At 37.3% G+C, this 24,604-nt stretch overlaps 1 protein-coding gene across 11 annotated transcripts in view; it reads right to left on the bottom strand.

Annotated features, from left to right (window-relative positions):
• Window positions 1-1,166: 1,166 nt before the first annotated feature.
• The window catches only part of VASH2 (vasohibin 2), a 47,950-nt gene continuing 24,512 nt past the window's right edge, over window positions 1,167-24,604 (bottom strand). For 3 of the 11 annotated variants that reach the window (XM_074309131.1, XM_074309130.1, XM_074309134.1), the window contains exons 4-10: window positions 23,338-23,394; window positions 22,674-22,748; window positions 15,434-15,815; window positions 15,120-15,235; window positions 12,933-12,989; window positions 9,872-9,925; window positions 1,167-4,364 (exon numbers count right to left, since the gene is read on the bottom strand). In XM_074309131.1, the coding sequence (XP_074165232.1) occupies window positions 4,292-4,364; window positions 9,872-9,925; window positions 12,933-12,989; window positions 15,120-15,235; window positions 15,434-15,815; window positions 22,674-22,748; window positions 23,338-23,394 (814 nt within the window). In that variant the 3' untranslated portion in view covers window positions 1,167-4,291. Of the gene's footprint in view, window positions 4,365-9,871; window positions 9,926-11,356; window positions 11,475-12,408; window positions 12,551-12,932; window positions 12,990-15,119; window positions 15,236-15,433; window positions 15,816-22,673; window positions 22,749-23,337; window positions 23,395-24,604 lie in introns of all 11 variants that reach the window. The other 8 variants (XR_012489096.1, XR_012489094.1, XR_012489093.1 and 5 more) reach the window with 6 other exon arrangements.

Here is a 24,604-nt window from a genome sequence, read left to right as displayed (position 1 = left end):
TTCCTATTTTTTGAATCAAGTCAAAGGTTTTCAGTAACATTCTCATTATTTGAACCTGAATAAGAAGAAATAATTATCTACTTTACTTGATTATCCTGATTCTTTTGGTAAGTGGACATTTCATCTCCTAGAAATTGGGCCTTGTCTTCACTATCTAAAAGCAAAACCTGATAATACTGAAATAAAAATCCTAGTAGGTAGTTTCTGGTTTTATATGCTTCCTTAAGAAGAAAATATTATGAAATACAATGTGCAGTTTAAGTTAAGAGGAAACTCATGGCTTATAGAAAATGTGTAGGAAACCTTTTGGTATCAGGCTACACTTGGCTATACTTGTCAATTAGAAATTAACCGTAGCCTTCATTCTTTTTTTTAAGTTTATGTTATTGTTTATTATTATTTTTAGAAGGCTTAGTATTCCAATGTACAAGCCGTGTTTTATTAAATATGAAGGAAATAGTGTAAGATATAAAAATTTATGCTCATTGTTTGAACTGTCAATCCAGACTCCTAATCTTCATTATTCATCTACCAAATCAATGTTAATTAACACGGTATTTTAATTTAAAAAGAGGAAAAAATCTATCTAGGAAGTAGGGAATGTCAGTTAGATAGAAAAAAATGCCATGTTGCTTTTTTTCTTTGTGAAATATACTCTTCTTGGTTGAACATCATCTTTTTTTCTTTAAAACTTTACAGATATGAAATAGTTTTCATTCTTAGTGGTTGACTGTCCCACTAAAACAACTTAGGTAACGTATTGAATTGTATTGTTTCCCAAATTGAAAGGTCAATGATTTTCAAGGGATCTGTGGACACTTTTAATACTTCGTTGATGGTGATACTAGTGGAGGAAATATGCACTTTGTGACTGTAATAGACTAACCAGCTTTCCCATCATCCTATTACTCTCTTGCCCTCTCAGTTTTTAAGATCTAATATAATGCTCAGTGCTAGCTGAACTATTGGAATATTTAGTTGGAAAGATAATTTGCATGTAAAGAGGAGGTGGGACAGATAAAGGTAAATAAATGATAAAGAATTTTGAGAATTAACAGAATAATTGAGATTCACATGAAGCTTAAGGGATAGTGAATCATGTTCTATTATAGTAAGATAAAAACAAATTCAAGCCAGTTCACATTTTTATAAGAAATAAACCCCTGAACTTCCAAGACATTTTTATTAAAGTTCCATGCTGTATAGAAACATACAATTGATAATAAAAGCAAAACCTGAAACATGCACCTGTCTGGTATTCCCTAAAATACCATTATACAGGTTTTCGTTTATCTAGAAAAATATTCACTCAAACAATCACAATTTTTCTTAAGTATTAAAAAATGCATTTGCCAGAACAAAGTCCAAGAGAATAAACAAGATTCTGATTGTACTTAAAAAAAATAATACAAGTTTTCACATGGATATACAGCTTATAAAACGTCAGGTGTAAGAAGAATGAATTAAAATTTAAAAGTTTTATTTACCAGTATTAATAATATTTTTAAGAAATAATTGACTTAGAAAAAGTGAAATACACATAATTTTAGAATAATAGAAAATACTAAATATCACTTATCGAAATCAAGTGCACTCAAAACAGTACAAACCATATTTAAAATCAGGGTTTCTGATACACATATATGTATTTCCATGATACAGTTTGACAAATTTCTTTCTAGATTAATAATTGGTTTTATTTACAAGATTATAAAACCTTGAGAAAGATATTTTGCTATACCTTAGGCTATAGGCAATTAAGTAAAAGTTAATTAATTTGAGGTAAGACATGATTTTTTTTTTTTTACCCATTTTATATTTTCTAAAAGTAAAATGGTTTTCCTCTTTTACCTAGGAACATCAGTACATACAGGCTTGGTGGTTAAAGCTGTTAATACTTTTGCTTTGTTCAAGCCTCATTATGTAGTTCATAAAAAGGAAAAACCTGTGAATTCAATACAACTTATTTTTTAATTTCCTTAGTTAGAAAAAAAGCAGAATACAATAGAAAATCACAGTGATATATTGATTTAAGATATACTGCTGATTAAAGAATATTCTAAATGTATGTACTACTTACACATTTACATTACTAGTTGGCCCTTACTTTGGGGGAGTGACTCCCCAAAGTAAGGAATGTATGTGAAAGAAATAATTTATCAATTGACTAATTCAACAAGTTGGCAGTTTGAAGGATTTCATGTCATCAGTACATTAGAATCAGAATACATTCTTGTTTCTTTTTTCCCTTCTGTCATTAAAGACAGGCTGTGTCACAATTTGGTATTGCTTCATATATCCCTCTTAATATGAGTTGACAGCATAACAATATTACAATAAATCTCATTATAAATTCCAGAAGAATGGCTTGCAACTTTTTAGAAATCATACACTCATCATTCTACAAATCTTCAAGTGATGTTGATGAATGTACAAAAGCAATTGTGCAAATATGAGGTACCAATTCTACAGTATTGTTTATGAGCTAGTTACTGATTACTAAAAATCTGAATTCTGAGGGCCATTAAATTTATAAATTTGTCTTTTAAAAGGCATTGAATAGTGACATTTTAAAATCTTTGACCTGATAGATGTTTCAGAAGAATGTGTGGTTTTATTTTGCTGACTGACTTTTTAAGAATAAGTGTTGTGATTATCTTATATCTTGTGATTTAGCTCTCCCAATCAATAATTGCCATTAATTCCAATTTGTTGGAAGTAATCTTATATGTACATTTTGAATATAAAGAATATATTTCTCAAAATCAAGTTTTATGTTGATAAAGGATAGATGGTTCTCTTATTTTACCTACTTTCTTGCTCTTCTTGCCAAATGAAAGAAGGTAGAAGGGGAAAAAACTCTTTTACTAAAAATAATTTCTCTATAACAGCAAAATTCATCTTTAGCTGTTATCTACTAATATTGTATGTAGTTATTACAAATTATTTAGAAGTACTCTGTAAGTCAATGTGCTGCAAAAACTATATTTTCTAACCAAAAGTTACAGGTAATCCTGATCTTAAGGCTAGAAGTTAATGAATAATGTTAAGGTTAAATGGATAAAGATAGTACTATTAGGGATTTCACTAGACTGGAAAATAAATATTTAGTAAATGTTCTTCATTTTCATCGTCAAAGGATTGTTTTAATCATATTCCTAAAGTCGTTCTATTTTTGAGTAAGTAGATGGAATGGCATTTATGAACAAGGGTGACAAAAGATCATATTGCCATGTGTGGTCTTAATATAAGACAGGAAAAAAAAAAAATCTGTGCATTTAAAAGCAATGAATCCTTTAGAGACAAGGCCTGGCTCAGTATCCAAATTAGATAAAACTTGAAAAGAAAGGTCAGATGATGCTCAAACCAATCAATTCATTTTCGGCCTTGGCCTGCTAAGAATATGCTACTGTCAAAGGCAGTTCTAACAGCACTAACTCTACCTCAAAGACCTCCCAGACCATGAGCTTTTTCTTAGTGACAGAAAATAGAATAGTATTTTATTGTTGTTACTGTTGTAGTTTTTTAAATCTATTTATCAGGGAATGCCTTTAAGGAAGAGAGACAGGATAGTCCTAGAGATTTGTTTCCAATACCAATAGAGTTCCATTGCTTTTGAAGAAAAAACGTGCATATATTAATACTTTAAATTTCAATATAGGCATGCAGGATGAGTGCCTCAGAATACAAAGAAATCTCCATTATGTAAATGTTAGGGGAATAATACAAATCAATTACCAGAAAAATTTAAATACCATCAAGTTTGCATATCTACCAGGTATTGAGGTAATATAAATGCTTTTAAAAACCACACCCACCTTTGCTTCAGTTATTGCTGAATATTGCTAATACTGATCTTGAGTTAACCCTTCTCTGTGTGTGCCAATACTGTCCAAACACCAAAAAAAGGGAGAAGAGACTTCATAAACATGTCTCTTAAGATTACCAGTGTAGCACAGCATTCAGCCCTAGTTAAAAGAGAAAACTTAGATGGATCCGCCACTGAAGTAGTTGTCCACTCATTTAGGAGTAAAGGAGTTAGTCCAGCCCCAGCTAGGGCTTATCATAATCACAATTATTATAATTTTTTTTGCCTTTTCATTGTTGCCACTTGATAAGTTGTTTGTTTGTTTTTTTTTTTTTTAAGTAAATATCACCCCTTTATACATTTTCTGGGTGATTTTTTAAAAATACAATTCACAGGATCTTGATAAAGAGTTGTAAATCCTCCCGAAGATGCCATGTGCTGGATAAAGTGCAGACAGAAGCACCACTGGCCATTATGGCTTAGTTAAATTCGGATCTGATAACCTACTTCATTCAGTGTACTGAGGTCAGTCACCTTCTTATTTGGGAGTGCTGGCCTAAAAATAAAAGAAAGAAGGGGGAGAAAAATAGTTCAGCATCTTCTAATAGGGTTGTGTTCTTGATGCCTTCAGGCACTTATCTACACCCTTTTCCCATTAGTGCCTACCAGTGATTTGGGGGCCATTCTAACAAACTTTCGATGTCAAGTTATACATTTTCACAGTTAACAATCCTACTTTTCCTAAGACTAGTCACAGTAGCTAAAACTTAGTCTTAGCTACATATCCTTGTAAAGACCTTAAAAATAAAATAGATTTTCATGGAAATTATAGAATGAACCAAATTTTGCTTGAGAAAATGAACATAACTTTCTCATATTCCCGATGATGTTTAGGGGAACAACAAAGAGAGAAAGAGGCTGTATACGTATCAGATACTCTTATTGAGACATGGTTAATTTCCTAGATTTAAGAACAAAAGTGAATGTCTTGTTTGAGAGCATAAGGAAAAAAGATTATTGCTATGAATTTTGCTGCTGTTTGAAAATCATGCGTCCATCACCCTCACTACAATATAAGATCATAAGAAAGAATGATGAACAAATGGATTTAAATGTTGTGGTCTGGAAGAAATAAATTTTTTTCATTGTGGAACTCTTTAAATGCTAAATGTTTAAACACGGAATATTGAAAAAGCACATGGAATATTAGATGTTCTGCCATCTTTCTTTAAAAGATTTTACCTATACCTTCCTAGTATTTAGAACAAATTCCTACTATTGTCCAACTAAAAGATATGGAGGCCCCTTTCCCCTACTTTCTGATTCTTTGGTAAAAGACATAAAGATCCAATATAAAGTTTTCCATGGAATTTGTTAAATCTTTTTCAGTATATTCTGAAATATTCTGGGAGAGGGAAAAGAAATGTCCTGTTATACATGAACCTAGTTCTGTTTTGTTTTTTTTTTCCCACTAGTGCTAAAGGAAGCCCCAAAGGAAAGTGTGATGTTGTTAGAGAGTTTCTTGACTTATACCTTTTAAGGTATTCTTCCTTATAGTGAATGGTTTCCTCTGGTATGAACAAGAGTGATATCATTTCTTATTGATGGAAATAGAAATAAGAAAGCAGCTAGGCCTCAGCACTTCCTGCCTGGACTTCTAGAAACAGACTTTTACCTGTCCACTGAAAAGTGGGGGAGGGGAAGAGGCAGGATAACGCAACAATTTCTGCTCTTATCCTTCAAAGCAACTAAAAAATGCATTCCCTCTGGAAAATCTTCCTAATTTAGCCATACCAACTGCCTACTTTTCCATCTTGTAATAATTTCTGTATATTGACATGTTGCAAGTAGCGGCTTCATGTGTTTGTCATTCCCCTTCCTCACAGGTTGTTGAGAAGATCAAACGAGACAGTGAATGTGAAAATGCTTGATAAATTGTAACAAACCTGCAAGAGTTGCAGATGTCTGTCTTCACATTTAAAAAAAAGGGGGCTTGCCAACAATAGGACATTAACAACTTCCCATTTTTTTTTTCTAGCAGAGATCTGTTAGTTTTAACCATTAAGTCTCTAAGGTAGCCATTCCTTAATCAATATAAATGGCCTTTGTATTATTTAATCCTCCAACTTCCTCCATTGACTTAGATGACCATTGACCTACTTCAGAGCTGTTCACTGACAGTGTTGAATTAGTGTTAGTACAAAAATGAGCACATTTTTGGCAAGTCCTTTATTTTACTCCAGGAAGGACAACTGACTTTCATTTAAATTAGTCAGATTTGGGGGTCTGGGTATTCCTTTGAGATTACTACTCTTAATTCATTTCTTTAGTAAGGCAACTTGTGATCTTAAACTATACAGGAGCCATGATTCCTCGTCTCAATTCTAAGCACATGCCTGGTTTTCTTTGTGATTGAGCACAAGTTCTCCAGAAACCTCTCACTTGTGTTCACTTCTCCTGCTAAACTTCCACATTCAGTGGGGAAGGGAAAAGGAAGGGGCATTGATATAGCACCTACTTTGTGCCAGGACCTGTATGCAAAGCACTCTTTACAAATCTCATTTGATGCACACAACAGTCCTGAGGGGTGGGTGCTGTTATTATCCCCATTTTCTAGTTGAGGAAACTGAGACAAACAGAAGTTAAGTGATTTGCCCAGGGCTACACAGGTAGACAGCATCTGAGGCCAGATTGGAACTCAGATCTTACCAACTCCTGGGCCCAGTGCCCTATCCAGTGCGTCACCAGCTGCCACATGGCATATTACTGGCCTCTTAAGTGCTTACTCTCCCTCACCCTGTCTCTGTCAAACTTCCTACAGTTTGCTAAAAGTAATATGAAGACACCTGAAATGGAAACTTTGCTTCTGCCAAACCCTGCCCTATGCTTGGAATTTGCAACCTAGTGACCTGCCATCAATAGGATATGAACTACTAATTGTTTCTTGAGTAAAGGCAACAAATTTGTAAAGAACATCTGTTCTTTTTGTGGCCAGCAGTGCAGATCTTTAAGATGACAGGGCCAAACAAGTGCAATCCAAGGTTATAGGAAGAAAGGGAGAAACAAAAACCCCCTCCCTACAAGTCTGGCTTTACTAGTCCCACCAAGCTAAGGTAACCTGTAGACACATTCTTCATGAAGGCTTTTTCCCAGTTAACTTTACTTGTCAATGACAGCACCTTTATGTTCTCCTTTAGCATTACGTTAGTATGTGCTACATGCTGTTTTGTGTTCTGGAGGTCTGTATGTGTGTGTGTGTGTGAGAGAGAGAGAGAAGAAGGCCATGTTTGGTAGTGCTCATGTGCTCTCTCCCATGTTTCCTCTACCAAGGGTTGGCCTTAGGCACAATTGTGAAGTAGATTTGTATTTGGAATTTCAGCCACCACTGTGTAACCTATCTCAGCCCTTTCTTAATAGCAGCTCTTTTCTGCCGTCCAATACTCTCGAGCTCCTCACTCCCCAATCAAATGAAAACCAGTTGTCAAGATATGGTCCAGCAATCATTTTTATAATTCAGTATAAATTAACTTAATACGGTTTTATGTAGCTGTCTTATAGGTTAACTTTGAATCAAAGAAATGAAATCTATTGGTAAAATTTCAAGCATAAGAAATAATATAGGCTTAAGTTATTTTTCTTGACTGGAGAGCCTTTTTTTTTTTGGCACCCCTCAAAGTATGACACAAGGGTAGCAATTTCCCAGTTTTCCTGGTGAGTTGATGCTAATTCTGCCTCCCTCCCCCAAGGCAAGAGCTGTGGTCCCTTTCTTCTGGATCTTTTCCAGAGTTCGTGTTATAGTGACTGCCCACAAAGGATAATTATTGCCTAACTGATACTGGCAACATGGCCTGTATTTGACTACTTGTAATGCTCTCTCTGTTGGTGAAAGCAAAGAAATATTAGTGATGATTAATCACAAAATTCTTTGGTGGAAATGAATTTTTTTCTCCTGGTTACAGCACCTATAGTTTTCTTGATAAAGGAGGGAAATTGGGTTATGAAAAATTGCTACTGTTGGTGAGACTGCCTAAATTGAGACAAATTGCTCTTCAACTCTTGCCATCTAATTTGCTAGGTCAAATCTGAGAGTTTTAAGTTATTGTATGAAAAGGCTTCCCTTAATTCCTCCCTTAAATATAATTAGGAGGATTACAAATAGATTTATTTTTAAGAATCACAAGTGTTGAGATGGTGATTTTAGCTGGGGTTGTACTTAGCCAGGAACCTTTCATTAGATCCAGAGTATTTTTAGGGATCAGTCTAAATTCCCTTTTCCCAAGGCTATTTTCCACCCTCACCCTCTAAAAGGAAGATATGGAATCAGAAATTTCTTATGTCGTGTGTTTATGGGGAAATAGGAGAAAACTGACTCCTCTTAAAAGCTAATTTACTTATACTCATTTTATTTGAAGACAAGGGTAAAGTAAACTGATCAGTCTTAAGATATTTGTAGTACTAGATGGATAATTTTTTAGGGAGCTTTAGAAATATGGCTATTTGGAGGGGGAAGAGAGGAGGAAAGTGGCTGGCTGAAAAGACAGCACAGGTGCAAGTATTTCTAAACAAGTTGAACAGTTATCAGCCCTGCCTTCTGTTATGATTCTGCTATGGTGAAGAGGACATCACAAAGGCAGTTACCCTGGACTGAAGTAGAATAAAACCACTGCGTTGTGGTCACTCCTTGGTCAATTCCCCATCTAGCTCACATCTGCTCCTACCATCATAATGGATTGGACTATTTCAATTCTAGAAAATTTTGATTCTGAAACTTTAGATACAAAGTTTGTCCTGAGTTATAACTGAACAGGTATTCTTATATATGCCATTCTATCAAGCTATTTCTAGAGAGAAAAAGCACTCTGGTAAATGAAATAATTAAGTAAAACACTTTGTAATAATAATAATTTTACTAAGATTTGCACTCCGGGTAAGCTTCAGATTTAGGAGACTTGGGAGAATAAGGGTTCTCAGCATCAAAGAACCTTCAGAACTAGGAAATTATGTCATGGACACTTCTGATGACATTCACATTTTTTGTTTCTAGGTTGGGGTGGGATGAGAGAAGTTGGTAAAATGGAGAAGATGAAGTAATTTTAGGGTAAAGAGATGACTATAAAAATTCTAGATTTCTTGTCTCTACCTTCCACCTCTATTGCTACTTCCTCCTTTTTCATAACTATGACTGAGATAGTTTTCTAACCCTCTGATTAGAAATCACTGGAATGACTCAAGTTTTACTGAAAAGTCTGGGGAAATTTTATGGTCCTATTTTCAGCAAATTGGGAAAAGGTAACTTTCTAACAGGTAACCTTTTAGCCTTTACAACTGTTCATCAAAGGGAACTGATTAAACCAAAGATATTATCAGTAATGAAAAAACCAAGATGTGGTCCCAACCCTGGCCTCTTTTTTTCTTGGTGGGGTCAAATTGGCAGTGACTAAATTCTAAATTTAAACTGTTAACATACTTTTAGGGGAAGGATAGTGCAAAGAGCAGCCTCAACTGGAGCAGATACCTAGGGAAGAAGATTTCATTCATACCAGTCACTTTCATTGAAAGCCAACCTCTTTCCTTCACCCCCTATGATTATAGGCACAAAAATAAGTTACTCTGTAAACAGACAGGCCTTAGCCAGCACAGGTTTGACCTGTCACATTCCCCAGTCTTGGTCTCTTCAACTTGTCATTGATTCAGATGGGAGGCTCTGATAGAGTTATCAGACTGCATGCCAACTTTGTTGATCAGACTCAGTATTCAACTCACTTCCTCTCTTCAACTTGTCACCATGAACCATCTCTATAACATAGTACTGAATAGTGGTGGGCCTTTCAAATACTCATTGCCCTTCCTCACTCGACTCCTGAACCATTTGAGCAGCCAGGGCTTGGGAGAGGGACTGAGCTAGGACAATGCTTTTTCTGAGTACTGAGAAAATTCTCTCCTATTTTCCCTTCTTCCTAGTCTCCTAATTCTTCAGGTACACAGTTTGATTTTTAGAATGATAAACAGCAAGGAAGAGGAACAAAAGGTTCCCCTTGCACTGAGAGTTAACATTGCACTTACAAAGATGATGGTATGCTAACTTCTGTCTTCTGTAGGTATGGTCCTTCGGTTTGGCTGCATAACAAAGTAGCCAGAGATTAGGGGATTAAGATTTAATCAAAGAAACCCTGATCTGGGGACATTTCTACCTCTGGGCCCACGAAGGAGAATGGCAACTTGGGCCCCATCATGGCAGGGTCACTACCTTTCACTAAGGGTCAGACTATGAATGGCAAGGTCATCTCAATTTGACCTCATTGATAAAATCAAAACAAAATTTCAACAGCCTCCTAAACCCTACTAGACTCAATGGCTGAATATATTAACAAGTTAGAACTGATAGTGGAATCTATGACTCTTACTGAATTATAATCTATTGCTCTATTATTATTGGAGGTTTGAGGGTAACCTCTGAGGGTCTTTAATCACATTTTGGCCAGAGGGGAAAAAAAGGGAGTGACTCAAACTGTAAGAGAGAAAGGGAAGAGGAAAGAAAAGAGGAAATGAAGACAAAATTCCCTTTGTTTTGGTGACAACTACCATAAATTGCCCTTTGCATCTTAAATGCCCATTTGTTCTTTCTAAAGAGCATGCCTTTTTTCTGGCCAGGGACAACTAGAGCATCCCCTTTATCCTTTAACTAGGAGGGGAGATCCAATTAACACTCAGATCCATGACACAGGCATCAGTGGCTAAGAAGAATAATGCTAAAGAGGAAATATTTGGCACTTTTGAAAAAACATGTATTTCTGCAACTGTTCTTTGCCTCCTTTAGGAACTCTGAAATGATGGAACTGGACTAGATGAGTCCCCAAGGTTTCTTCCAGCTTTAAATCTGTGAGTCTTTGAGCCAAAGGGTGAAACCACCTGTTTGGTGTAGAAAAAGGTTAAAAACACTTCATGGGGGTGAGGGCTAGGAGGGAGAATTGAAAAAAGTGGAGGGGACAGAAATGTGATGAGTGACCTTAGCTTCTCTCTTCCAACCAGCTAACACTAGCCGGGCAGTTGCTAACAAACCTTCCAGTCATCTGACCTCCTGTATCAAGAATGGGACACTGATACCATTTTCCAGAAGGAACACTGAGACAACTGTGGAAAGGGCAAGGAATCTGGAGCTGGAAATAGCCCCAGCTGGATAAGGACATGGAGCCACTTGTATTATCTGCATACCCTTACAGGGGACATGGCATGTAGCAGATGGATTGTGCCCAGTGATTCTCAGCATAAGTTTTGACATTTAAAAATTATCAGATGCTCTGTGAATTGCTGAAATAATTACACATTGAAAAAAGAGTGCTTGAACCCCTTCAGATCTGAACATCCCAAAGGGGCTCAGAACCCTCAGGAAATCTGGGTCAGAAAGAAATCTGAGCTAACTGAGCTAGGAGTCAGAAGGCCTGAGTTGTAGTCCTGGCTTTGCAACTGACTAAACCTCCTATGTTGGACAAGTCACATAAACCTGAGCCTCAGTTTCTTTATTAGTAAAATAGGGCAAATAATACCTACCCTGCCCACCTTACAAGATGGTTGTGAAGATCAAATGAGAGAATGCATGTAAGGTGCTATATTATTTTGTCTCATCAGAAGCAACCATCCCTGGAGAAAATCCTGCTTGATGAAGGAGCTGAGAAAGAAAGTCCTCTGTTTTAATTGTAGCTCACTCTATGGCAGTGCTAAAGATGGAGGAGCTATTGATGAAGTCATGGGGAAGGGACACTTGGTTTCTTTCGGAAGATTGATTCAAACCCCCACCTTTCCAAACCATTCCTGCCACCTTTGCTTTTCTTTTTCTCTCTCTCCCTTGGCTGTCCCTCACCTCTTTACCACCTTAAACCCAAAGCAGTGTCAAGGTGTAACATAAGGTCAATTGTAGAACTTTAATCGACCTTAGACACCAGTCATTTTGCAGGTGAGGGAATAGAAATCCAGAGAGATTAAACCACTTTTCTAAGGTCACACATGTTGCAAATCGTTTGGCAAGAATTGGGGAAAGGATCATTTTAGTTCTATTTCCTATTGACCTTATGTTCTCAGAGGTGAACTTTGGCCAGAAAACCTTTCCTAATCCTCCCTTTCCCTAAACTAAGTGCTGTCTTCCTCCTCAAAGTATCTTGTATTTACTCCTCTGAATCTTATGTTGTATCCACCCAGGAAACTACATCCTTGAGGGCAGAGATAAGTCTATGAAGTAATATATAATAAACACAAAGCTGAGGCCCTCATGTTTGACATGTTCCTCCCTTGCCCATTTTATTCCCAAGGAAACTCAGACTCACTGGGGTTGAGTGATTTGCTGAGGTTCCCTCAGGTAACATCTGGGATTTGATTCCAGATTCTTTTGACTCTAAATCTGAGGTTCTTTTTCACTGTACCCCTTATATTTCCCCAACTGTTTTTGTATCTTTGTACCTCCACAGCCTTGCTGCCTTATAGAGGCTAACCCATGTCGACTTAAATGGAAAACTGAATCAGGCAGGGCATTGATTTCCAGATTCCTTCAGTGATAGGTAAAAGGTGAGCTCAGGGGTTTCCTATAGCATTGACTACCCCGAACTCACCAAAAGCTTCCACTCCCAGTAAGAAGCAGGGCGAAGCATCATTTTGATATCAAACTGTGGCCAAGTTCAACAAACTTTTGGATGGGGAAATAACCCAGTATCTTCAATCACTGGAAAGAATTTCTGTGAGAGGTAGCACACCCTAATGGGAAGAACATTGGATTTAGAATTAGCAAAAGCCCAGTTGGAATCTTGCCTTGGGACTGACTAGATTTGTGATCATTGGCAAAGTATCTAACTCTTCTCAGCCTCATTTTCCTCAAGTATAAAATGGGAATAATAAAACCTCTTGCATCTACTTTTCAGGACTGTTGTGAAAATCTGAGAATGAATGGGAAGCCATTATCAAATCTTTTCTGATGGTCTTATTTTCCCATCCTTATACCTAATCTGTCTGTCTTCTGTTTTTTCTCTTGTTCTTTAGACCCAACATTTTTAAGGTAACCAATTTAAACTTGGAATCTTGGGGAGAGGGAGGAGGAATTGCTGCTGTTCTTGTCACTAAAAGTTAAAATTGCACTCACAATGATGCTGGCATGCTAGCTTCTGTCTTCAGTAGGGCTAGGCATGGTCCACTTTTGCTGCAGGATTAAAGTCAGATGTTAGGGAATGGAGTGGGCTAAAGATCCTAACACTGGGTGGAAGACTCTGGTCTCATGAGATTTCACTTCTGTACTCTAGAAGAGCAATGAGAACTTGGGATTTTCTCCATCAGTTATTGATAGAAACATGCCAAAGAAAGAAGTTATTTTCTGTTACTTCATCCAATCCCTCTACTGGCCCAAATCACAACTAATGACTTCAATCCCACAATCACACCTTTTGTTACCATCTGCCAAAAAGACATTTTCTTGTTACCCATAAACAGATGTAACTTGTACCAGACCTAATGGCCCAGTTGTGGTATGTCTCTTACCAGACCATATGACCATAGCTATCCTCCCCTTTATATTTTATATTATTATTAAACCCGATGAGATTAGATTAGATATTAAACCCTTGAAATGAGTTGTAGCCATCTTGCTATGCCCAATGCCTTTTTTCATATCAAATAAGTATTTAATCAGATAAAAAATGAGATGAGAAAATCCTTATCTAAAAGGTAGTTGTGGCATAATAGAAGTAGTACTGGGCTTGTTGGCAGAAAATTGACTTTCAAATCATGATTCTTAGCTATATTAGCTATGTTAAATTTCTGAGTCTTTAAGGGGAGAGGGGGAGTTAATATACCTTCCCTTTCTATTTCCCAGGGTGATTGTAAGGATTGAATGAGATCATGTATATGAATTACTACAGAGAGAACCAACTGGACTTTAATCTCTGTGGTCCTGGTCAGACCCTAGAGCCTAATCAATTCTGCCTTTAAATTCAAATACATTAATGTTAAAGTCCCTGTGAATTCCAGCTAAGTAGACTTGTCATTGGAGTCAATCCCCATATTCCTCAATCTATGAATAAGCCACCTGTGCCAGCTCAAATGCCCTATTCTAGAAGTCATTAAAAAAGGATGAAGAGGACGAGTTTGAGGACTACAAATTTTTGCTATTTATTGGAGATCCCAATGAAATTGCTCCAGACTTCCTTCTGACTGAGGCTATGGACTATAAAAATCTATAAACCTAATTGTTAACACAGGCTGAAATGTCTTCTCTTTCCCAAAGGGAGCTTTGGGAGCTAAAAGGCCTGAAATCATTCTATTTCCTCTAAAATCCTTATTTAAAAAGACTTAACTTTTATAAACTTTTGTTTTCTCATTTCTCCCACTAAAATGATATACACAACCATCCTCTTGCCTTACTTCTTTGACTTCAAGCACTAGATACCAGTACTTTTATCAGGGAGGATATCTTCCTTGGAGTCAATAGTAGAGGTCTCTCTACTATTCTGCTGAGACTGAAATCATTATTACCTCCTTAGATATTTTCCAAACACTGAGCTATAAATCCAGTTCTAGATTTCTAGCCCAGATCTTCCATTGGTTAGTCTTCATATCATGAGCAAGACACTAAATTTCTCTGAGTCAGTTTTCTCATCTATGAAGTAGGGATAATACCCACCCTGGCTACTTGCCTCCCAAGGTTGTTATGAGGATCTAATGAGATGGCAGATGAGAGAAATATAAAATATGTTTGTTGTATTATTATTAGTGACATTTTTCTAGAGTAATTGATTATCATCTTTCTATCTGTTTTATGAGCTATAATGGGATACCCCTTTAGCCCCTCAACTCCACCCATTTAAATCCCCTTGAGTCAAAGATAGGATCACTGGCCTCTATCCCCTTCTTGGAAGAGGACTGAATGAGAAGGGGTAAATCATGATAGGGATAGGGATGAATACATTAATGTCTGGGTATGGGTCTTGGCTTAAGTTCCCCAAATCAAACAGGAGTGGTTTTCAGATTATCTTTTTTTTTTTTAATATTACCTGTACTTCTCTTTTTTCCATTTGTGCAGATGATTGAGAGCTGACTATTGTCCATACTATAACATGATTCATGTTTGCATGGCCATATGTAATGATAAAGATGTTCACTCTACATTGTGTCAGTTAAAGGAGATACATTCTTTCATTCATCTCTGCTTATGGATCTCACCATCTGATTCAAATGCCATTTCCTGAGAGTAGCTAGCATTGTTCCTGTGGACTAAGAAAGCACTAGATTTTGAGGCATTAAAGTACCCTATGTGTAACTAGGGGAAACTACTCACGATTTGTCTCTCCTCCCAAGCCGTCTTGTAGGGCTCGACTGCCTCCGCCGGGGAGACAATGACTTTCCTCGACTTCTCTCCAGGGGAGGCGAGTGGGCACTTGTGGGTTTCAGGATCTAAGAGAGGAGAGGGAAAAATGTTATTTCCACTGAGAGGGTGTCTCATATTGGGCCTTCTGGGCAAGCTCCAAGCATCCCCCTTACATTTGTTTTTGGTAAAGAATGGGAGAATTGAGTTGTATTCCTTAGGGAATATATTGCTTCCATTAGTCATGCTGACTTTCTTCCACCATGCCCCCTTGCCCTTATACCTACCTTCATTCTCAAGTCCCTGGCATATTTCTCCAGCTCTTTCCTTAGGTCCGACCTCATCATCTTTGTGACATTGAGAACCAATTGCTTCCACTCAATGGGCTGGAAGCTGTGGGGCTCATGAGGAACATATAGCCCAATCTTGACTTTTTTGACTGTGTGTAGGTATTTCTTGTAGGAGTCTTCAAAGTCAAAGATGAGGTCACTCAGAGTCCGAAAGGTCAGAGGTTTGTCCATTAAATCGGACCTCCGGCTCATGCCCAGTGAACCATAGCGGCCATTACAGTAGATCCCCAATACAACATGATGGAAGTAATTTCCTGAGAATTGGGTTTTAAAGCTTATGGGGAATCGCTCAATAGAGGGCTGCCCATTTGTTAGATATCTTAAATGGTCCAGGTTAAGGAAGAGAATAATAATGAAAAATCATAGAACTATCAACTCTCAGGAAGGCAAAGAATCTATAAGAAATCTCTCAGTCCAGACAAGCCAACACCTAAATGCTAAAATACGCCTTTGTTTAACATTTTACAGTTTACAAATAGTTTTTACATCTGCAACCTCATCTGATCTTCCAAGCAACTTTTAAGGTAGAGAAGGTTAAAAACCGTATTTAACAGATGAAAAAAAATGAATTTTAGGGAAAGGAACTTGCCAAAAATCACTCAGTTCTGGCTCCTCCACCACCTAGTAGTTTGATCTTGAAGAAATCACATCCCCTCTGTGAGAAATGTAACATGAGGGTGTTGATGGAGGAGGTTTCTATGGGGTCTTTCCCAGCCTTAAATCTGTGAATCTTGGGAAGGGGAGTCTTTGAAAACATTTGCTCTAATGCAAAGTAACTTTTCCAGAATCCCACAGATAATGAATGAGAAAGCTTGAGTCCTGACTCCCAGCCAAATCCTTTCACTGTGCCATGTAGCTTTCTCCATCTTCTAATTTCAAATCCATTGATTTTCCTATTGCATCACAATCTCTCTAGAAACCATATCAGACCAGTCAGAATACAATACCTTTTATGAAAAAGCTTCAGTTCTCTTGTAGGGCTTCTAAGTTAGAATTGGTCTCTGAATAGCCATGTAAGAGTTTTCTCTTACCTACTCACTGCCTTTTATATTATTAGCTCACACTGGGTTTAGGGATTCAGTTTAAGAAAGTTTTTCTCTGTATTAAGCTACCTTCATTTTTCCAATACCTCCTGTAAACAGATTTAACCCTCCCTACCACCACCAAAACCCATTCCAGCACTCAACAGCCACGTGCTGTAACTTCTTCATGTCTAATAATTTTCCTGTTGCAGCTGAGGTCTAAAATTCTCTAAATTACAGACAAGTTGCTGATCTGTATGCATGGAGGGATTTTCCATATTTAGAGTTCTTAACATTGATCCCATCATAGGTTCTCATTTAAAAAAGAATAATAATTAAAACCAAAGTTCTGTTGAAACAGTTCAACAATCATTTAGTTACATTATGGGTCCCATAATGGAACCTTAGCAACTGGATGCCCAGAACGGTAAAAGATTTGCTCATTCATATGTCAGTTAATGTGCAGACAAGACTAGAACTCAGATCTCCCTACTCTTGGTTCAGTGTCCCTTCTATTACATAAGAGTCATCTCTTATCTCTTACCCAATCCTTACCCAATCCTTGGAACCTACATAGGTTGTGACCAGTATACCAGATTTGACCTTCATCATGATGTTCTTTTTTCAAAGGGAGTTGGTGCTAGTGCACAGCCATGTCATTAGCCTACTCTTACCCATAAAGGATTATACCAGCAGAGAAAATGAAATAATCTTTTATCCAGTCTTGTTCACTCAGCTAGCTGGGCAAAGACTCTTAGATGGATCAACCATGGAGGCAGAGGAATGGACCTCTTGAATACTGCCCAATCTTATCATTTTAGAATTCCCTGGTGTCTTTAAAAGCATTTGTTCCTTTTTAGTTGGAAAAGTGCACCTGCTCCAAAGGGTCATTCAGATTAAAGTAGAACTATGCTGCCTAGAAGTTTAGGAGTCCACTTCAACTTTTCCAAAAAAAGGAGTTCTGAATGCCTAGAAATCCCTTGCCCTTCCAGGCATGTACTGCCCTACTTAGATCTCACATCTATCAGGAAGGACACAGCAGCTGAAGATGATGCTTTTGACAGCAGCTGACATAATTTGGAATATAACAGGGAATCAAAGCTTTATGTGGCATGTGTAAATTTAATCAGAGCACAGCCACAGGACCAAAAAGAGATTAAGTAAAAAACCAATTATGTTACATCAACCTGACCTATGATTAAAAAAAAAAAAACAGGAAACAAATTACCTAGCTTTCAGAGATAGAAAAATTCAATAATACTAACAACTCAACTAGGTAGAGCTTTCAGCTTTATAAAGTGCTTTCCACCTCATACCCCTGTTAGGAAATAATGGTGGGTATCTCCTTAAAGATGAGAACACTGAGTTTAAATGACTCTTTAATCATACAACACAGCTTAGAAGGTGACTGGCAAAAGTTAATACTAGAGCTACTTTAAGAACACTAGGCTGCTGAGGAGACAAAGGCAGATTCTTAAGCCTTTTCTTCGCTCCTGACATCTCCAAATGGAAACAAGACTATGAAGGCTTACCAAAGGGCAAGGAGAAAAGAGAAGGGTCTTGTAATCAGAGCCTTTGTTGTCTTTGTCCAAGAGTTAATTTCTCTTGAGCCTGACAGCTGTCAGAAGCCTAAATGTTTTCTGAGTTATAAATTTATGAAACCTAGGAGCAACTTATCCATTGTTTTTCGACCCTGTGCATGTATGTAGGTGTATATGTTCCTCTTCTGAAAGTCCCAATGTGTTGATCATATTTCCAACAAACTCCAGAGACTTTAGTGACCAAATACATAATTTCAGCATAATGTATCAGAAACACATCTATTGTGTGAAACAGAGTATACTTATATCTGGATTCATCAGCCTGGAAATCCAGGGTTGGCTACAAAGTTCAGTAAATAAAGTAGATCTCATGTTCTTCCTCATCCCCCCCAATTGTTTACACCCATTAATCTTGCATGAGGCTGTGCTAAGCAGCTGCACTTGTCCCCACTGCACAAAAGGGTAGGGTCCCAAGCCATCTGCTGCTGCCTTCTCAGGCCTAAGCTTATCACTACTGCCTGGCTGCTGTCTTCTTCAGCCATGTGGGAGCTGTCTTTTTATTTCTTTTAAGAGGGTAGGGAGAGGAGCAAGAGAGTCTGTCTCTTGTTTTGCTTGGGTTTTCTTTTTCCTCTTAGAATGATCTTCATATTGGCAAGGAAAGAACAAAAATTATAAACACAGAGTTGAAACCTTTATAACCTGCCCCCACCTTTCCTTTCAAGCTTATTATACATTACTTTGAACACTATATAGTCAAGTCAGATTGTCCCTCATATATGACATTCTGATAATTATTTCCCGGACTATGTACTAGCTGTCTCCCATCCCATCCCTAAACTATTTTCTGTCCTTACATCTTCCTACTTAAATTCCTACTTTCCTTCAAAGCTCAGTTCAAATATTATCGATTCCCTTGATTGCTAGTGCCTCCCCCAAACCATTTACCTAATATTTACTTTCTATTTGGCATCTACTTAAATAGGTATCCTTTCTCCCATAAAAGGAGATGAGCTCTTTGAGAAATTCATATTGTCTTTGCAGCCCCGGGATCTAACACAATACCTAGCACAAGACAAGCATTTAATAAATACTTAATTGGTTTATGAACCTAGAAGAATTATATCACAGACCCAAAAAAGAATTGTTGGATATGATTGTTGAGCTATATTTGAAGACTGGTGAAAAAGGATAAAGAAAAATATTAGAGATGTTTCTGGGCTGGAAAAAAGGGCAAACAGTTCTGTATTCAAAAAAGAAGTAGAAGGGAAGGGAAGAGAAGATGCTAAGCTAAATTAGATCACTAAGCTTGACTTAGAACTGGCAAAGTTGACTGCATAGAGACAGAATAAATAAGGATGAATTCTGTCCCCATCTTACTGCCAAATATTAATTTTTCTAATCATATTTAAGAATTTTTATTTGAAATGATGATCTTAGACTCCAATAAGATTTCCAATAAGAGACAAAAATATAGGGGTATATATCCACTTAAAGGACCAAAAGCTGGAAGGAGCTTTAGAGATAATATAGCCTTACCATCTCATTTTACAACTGAGGCCCAAAAAAGTGACATGACTGCCCAAGGTCACATGGGTAGCAAGAACCCAAGCCAAGAATTGAAGCCAGGTCTTCTCACACCCAGATTCACATCCAGTGTTCTTTCTCCTGCATGTCAAGAGATATCAATGAATAATGGAACCAATAGGGGATTTAGGGTCAGAAGATCTGGATTTGGATCCCAGCTCTGACACAATTTGCCTGTATGACCTTGGACACATTATTAAATTTGGCCTCTATTCTCATATCTATAAAATGAGATCAGACAAGATGGCTTCTAAGTTCCTTTCCAACTCAAAATCTATTGTCTGATAGAAAATTCAAATATATTTACACACAGAGCCAATCTATCCCTTCCTCAATTTTATTATAAGATCCTTGAAAGTGAGGACTGTGTTATTTTTCATATTATTGTCCTTAGTGACTAACATGATGCTTTGCACACAGCAGATGGTTAATAAGTATTCTCTCAGTTGAAGCAGATTTATATAAAAACTGGCATCTGATTTGTCCAAGGTTGGGGCATTTCCAAATGCTTCATATCCATATAATGGTCATTTTTTTTTCCTTTTCCTCTTCATGGTTCTTTATATCAGGTTAGCAATATATCATATTGTGATAGTGCTTTAAAGTTTACAGAAGGCTTTGTAACATTCTTGTGAAGTAAGGAAGGTAAATATAATTTTTCCTATTTTACAGATGAAGAAACTAAGGCTTAGAGAGGCTGACTAACTCACCCATGATCACATTGCTAATAAGTTGCAGAGATGAGGCTATGGCTCAAGTTTCCTTGTATTCTATAAGTCCAATGCCTTTTGTCCTCCCTCTCCTACAATGAGATACCTCTTCATTCCTTCCCCAGATGTCTGCCATAAAAGATGGAAGTTTTGACTTTACATTACTTCTCTCGTCTGAGCCAAGACCAGAGTATATTCTCTATTACAAGAAAACCAAGAAGATTGCAAAAAGTGGTAACTGGAAAGACCATGGGGAGTCTTAATTGAATAACTTGTGTCCTAATCACCATGAACCAAGCACATAGCTCATGGGAGAGTCATAAGAATTGAGAACCATAGAGAGAGGCAGTAAAGCATTGGTATGCAATTAAACTCATATGGAAATGGGGAACACTAAACTGTATAAGGTGGCATATTGACTTACTTTTAAAATGTAGTATTATCCTGTATAAATATGTATATCTATATTGGGTTTAACATATATTTAATAAATTTAACATGTATTAGACTACCTACCATCTAGGGGAGGAGGTGGGGGGAAGAAGGGGAAAATTTGGAACAAAGTTTTGCAAGGGTCAATGTTGGAAAATTACCCATGCATATGTTCTGTAAATAAAAAAGCTTTAATAAAAATTTTTAAATGACAATAAAAAATGTAATGTTATCTATCATTTATTGTTTTTTTAATTTATTTTGTTAAATATTTCCCAATTAAATTTTTATATGGTTCAGGCCACATTCGGGAGTGTTGCAAACAATATGGGGCAGCATGTTTGGCAGCTCTTTTGTAGTGATTATAATGTTGAACTTATAATAAGGAAGCCTTAAGTTCAAATCTTTTGTCAGACATTTACTTGCCATGTTACCTTATGCAAGATTATTGAACCTCTCTGTGCCTCAGTTTCCTTAACTGTAAAATTAAGGGATAGGTTTCAAAATGGCCTTTGAGATTTTTAGCTCTAAATCTATGGTCCTATGATTTCTCATTAGCCCAAGAGCATAGTCCAACTCTCTAGAAGCTTCTTGAAACTTGTCTCCCGAAAAAAAAAAAGTTCCTATCCTGAAATATAGGGAGGGATTCAGTCTGTGCCTCTGGGAGCTCAGTGTGCCTTGGAGGAGACAGCAACTATCCTAAAAGCTGTAAAAAGAAATCTGGAAATCTGGGGAGAAGATCATAAACCATTTCTGAGACAGTTGGTACAACAGGTTAGGGCTGGCACACCACCCTTAGAGACAGAAACCTGGGACTGAATCCCAGAAACCACTTGGAAGCTTCATAATTTAACTAATTGCTTTTGCTAACTAGGTGCTAAACTCTGTTTCTGAATTGTTGAGGTACTACAAATACTGTCACCCTCTAAATTCAGCACCTTGAGGCAAAGTTCTGCTCATTGCTCCCTAGTTATGGCTCTGCCTCGTAGTATGATGAGGAAGAAACAACAACTTGTACTATGAGGGCTTCCAGTACAATGGCAAGGAAAGCATAACCTCTTCTTCCCTCTGCCCCACACTCCTTCATGAGACTTTCATTAATGATGTCCTACAAATATATGCTACCCCATATAACTAGAAAATTAGTTATCCCTTCCACATTGTAACTTTCTCCATTGCAGTTTTGGTATATCATAGGTCAGCATAAGAATTCAAATGGGAATTTGGGGGGAGTTTTGTGGAAGTTGCAGATGACATATGAAGCCCAGCAAATGACTCAGAAAATGTTGAGAAACTCAAAAAATAGATAAAATATGTGTATAGTATTGTACAATGTCATATTTTATCTTTTAATATCATAATAATTCAGACTTCTTGGGTATGAAGGGAAGGCCAAAAATTTTTACATGAATTTTCCAAATTATGGGGGGGTAGGGACAACTGTGCCCCTATCCCCTGTGATGTGGAAGGGATAACTTTACATTGGTTACTAGCCTAGACGATGAAGGATGCTAATGGAAATGGTCCAAAGAGCTAACCACTCCTTTGGACTGGTTTAGCTCAGTATACTAAAGTCAAGAAAAACATTAGAAAAATTTAACACTCATCTCCAAGGGATAGGGGCAGAGAAAGCATCACTGAGAATCTAATGAACTGATACATCTTTGCCTATGAAAGAATTTGTTAACTATGAACCACCATGCAAGTATAATAACAACATTGTAATGACTGTTGCAAGGATTGTTCTACACCATTCAGGACGCCCATTGGCACATGATACATTTAAATTATTTTTATTTTATTTTTTGTTACCATGTTTGATGCCAGCATCTTTGGAGTTGCTTTTTCTTGATTTTTTTTTTTAATAGATATACAAATGAAAGGATACATGCCCAGGATTACAGCTTCAAGACATTTGATAGGTAAAGATTCTCGAGTCATTTCTTTTGCTGTTTCCATCAACCTGTAGTGAAAAGAACCACAAAGGGATTGCAATATTCATTGCTTTAGCCAGACACATGTTCTGAGTGGGGAGTCCTGCCCTAGAAAGAGGGCTGTATACAAAGGGACAAAGAAAGTTGTTTCTGAATTAAATACTTAACTTCACAGGAGTGTGCCTGGATATTTCTGAATCTGTATGTACCCTTAGCTCTTGTATTTAGTGCTCCTAGATTTTATCCCTCTTATACATGCTATAGGTTAGTAAGTTTTCTCAAGGGCTTGCAAAGGAGCAATGGAAAGCTCCAGATAAATCCATGAATATTCTTTAAAAGCCTCCAGAGTAGCCCACCACTGCTTCATTCTTGGACTGTGATCATGAACACATGAAGTCTCTGAGTTGGAAGGGACCTTAGAGACCATCTCACCCAAACCCCTCATTTTAAAACAGAGGAAATTCAGTCCCAGATAGTTACCCACACTCTGAGGTGCCTACCTTACAGCCTGGCAGATATCAGCATGGTTGAGTAGGGGAGTTGAGTACAATGAAGACTGTTTGACTGCTTTAGAGAAAGAAAAAAGAGGGATACCCAGAGGTTGGAGACAGCACTTACCCACTCAGTGGTCTCATTTTTCGAATTTCAAAGAACTGTGTCCCTGTGTGATTGTATCTGTGTGGAATCAATAAAGGCAAAATAACAGCAAACCCCCCAAATTCCAACATCCCAAAGAAAAAAAAAGGATCTTTCATTTCAACAAGGAAGACTATTCATTCTACCATTACAAGAGAATAAGGTAAACTGGGAGAGGGGAGTTGATGTTCTTTAGGGTTGTCCAGTGGCTTCCAGTAGTCCTGACTTGGAGATCCTACATGATTGCAAAGTCATGTCAGGATTTAGTGCTGCAGAGTTAGGACAACTCCCAGAACACCATACTTGAACTGTGCTGAGTTAGTGCTGCCACTAGCTTCACACTTGGCACTAATTCCAAATCTAAGAAAATGCCCGAACCTTTTGGGAGCACCATTCTTTTGGTCTTTCTTTGTATCCCCAGCACTTAGCACAGCATTTAACACTTAGTAAATGCTTGTTGACTAATTGGCCAGTTACCTTGGTTACCCTAGGCAGTGAAAGACTGGCAGAAATAAGCTATATTATTCTGAAGAAAGCAAATGTTCCTGGCTGTGAGCTTATTGAGACTGGACCCTCTTCTTTCTCTCTCAATAAACATAAGAAATCATTTGTGTTTTTCCTTTCTGCCAAAAAAGTCAAGAACAAGATGTGATCCCACCGAGAAAACATTAATTACAACTACCCTATGTTGGTTAGACTACATCTGACTGTGTTCAGTCCTGGGCATCATATTTAGGAATGGTCTTTCTGAGATTGAGAGAATCCAGAGGAAGACTCTCAGGATAGAGAAAAACCTCAATATCACACCATAACAAGGACTCTTAAAGGAATTAGGGAAATTTAGTTTGAGAAAAGAAGATTTAGAGAGAGGTATATATGACTGTTATTTTCAAGTTTTGAAGAACTATTGTGGGGGGAAAGGATTCACCTCATTACAAAATGGTCCTAAAAGACAAACCTTTCTAAAAACTTTTTCTTTTAAAAAAAACCCAAAGTAGAAATTGTTAGGAGGCAAATTTAGAATTGAAGTCTATAAAAACTTCCTCACAATTACAATTATTAGGGAGTGGAATAGAATGTAGTGGCGTTCTCTCACTGGAAGTCTTCAACTAAAGACCAGAAAATGTGGGCAAAAACAAAGGGCACATTGTGGAGGATAGTCCTGATTGTTTAAATATTGAGAGGCAGTTTGGTTAATTAGAATAAGCCCTAGACGGAGACAAGGGACCTGAGTCAAACCCCATATTTT

Source organism: Sminthopsis crassicaudata, chromosome 4 (assembly GCF_048593235.1).
Source record: "Sminthopsis crassicaudata isolate SCR6 chromosome 4, ASM4859323v1, whole genome shotgun sequence".
Classification (NCBI taxonomy): Eukaryota; Metazoa; Chordata; class Mammalia; order Dasyuromorphia; family Dasyuridae; genus Sminthopsis; species Sminthopsis crassicaudata.
This window is presented reverse-complemented; position numbering and strand designations above follow the sequence as displayed.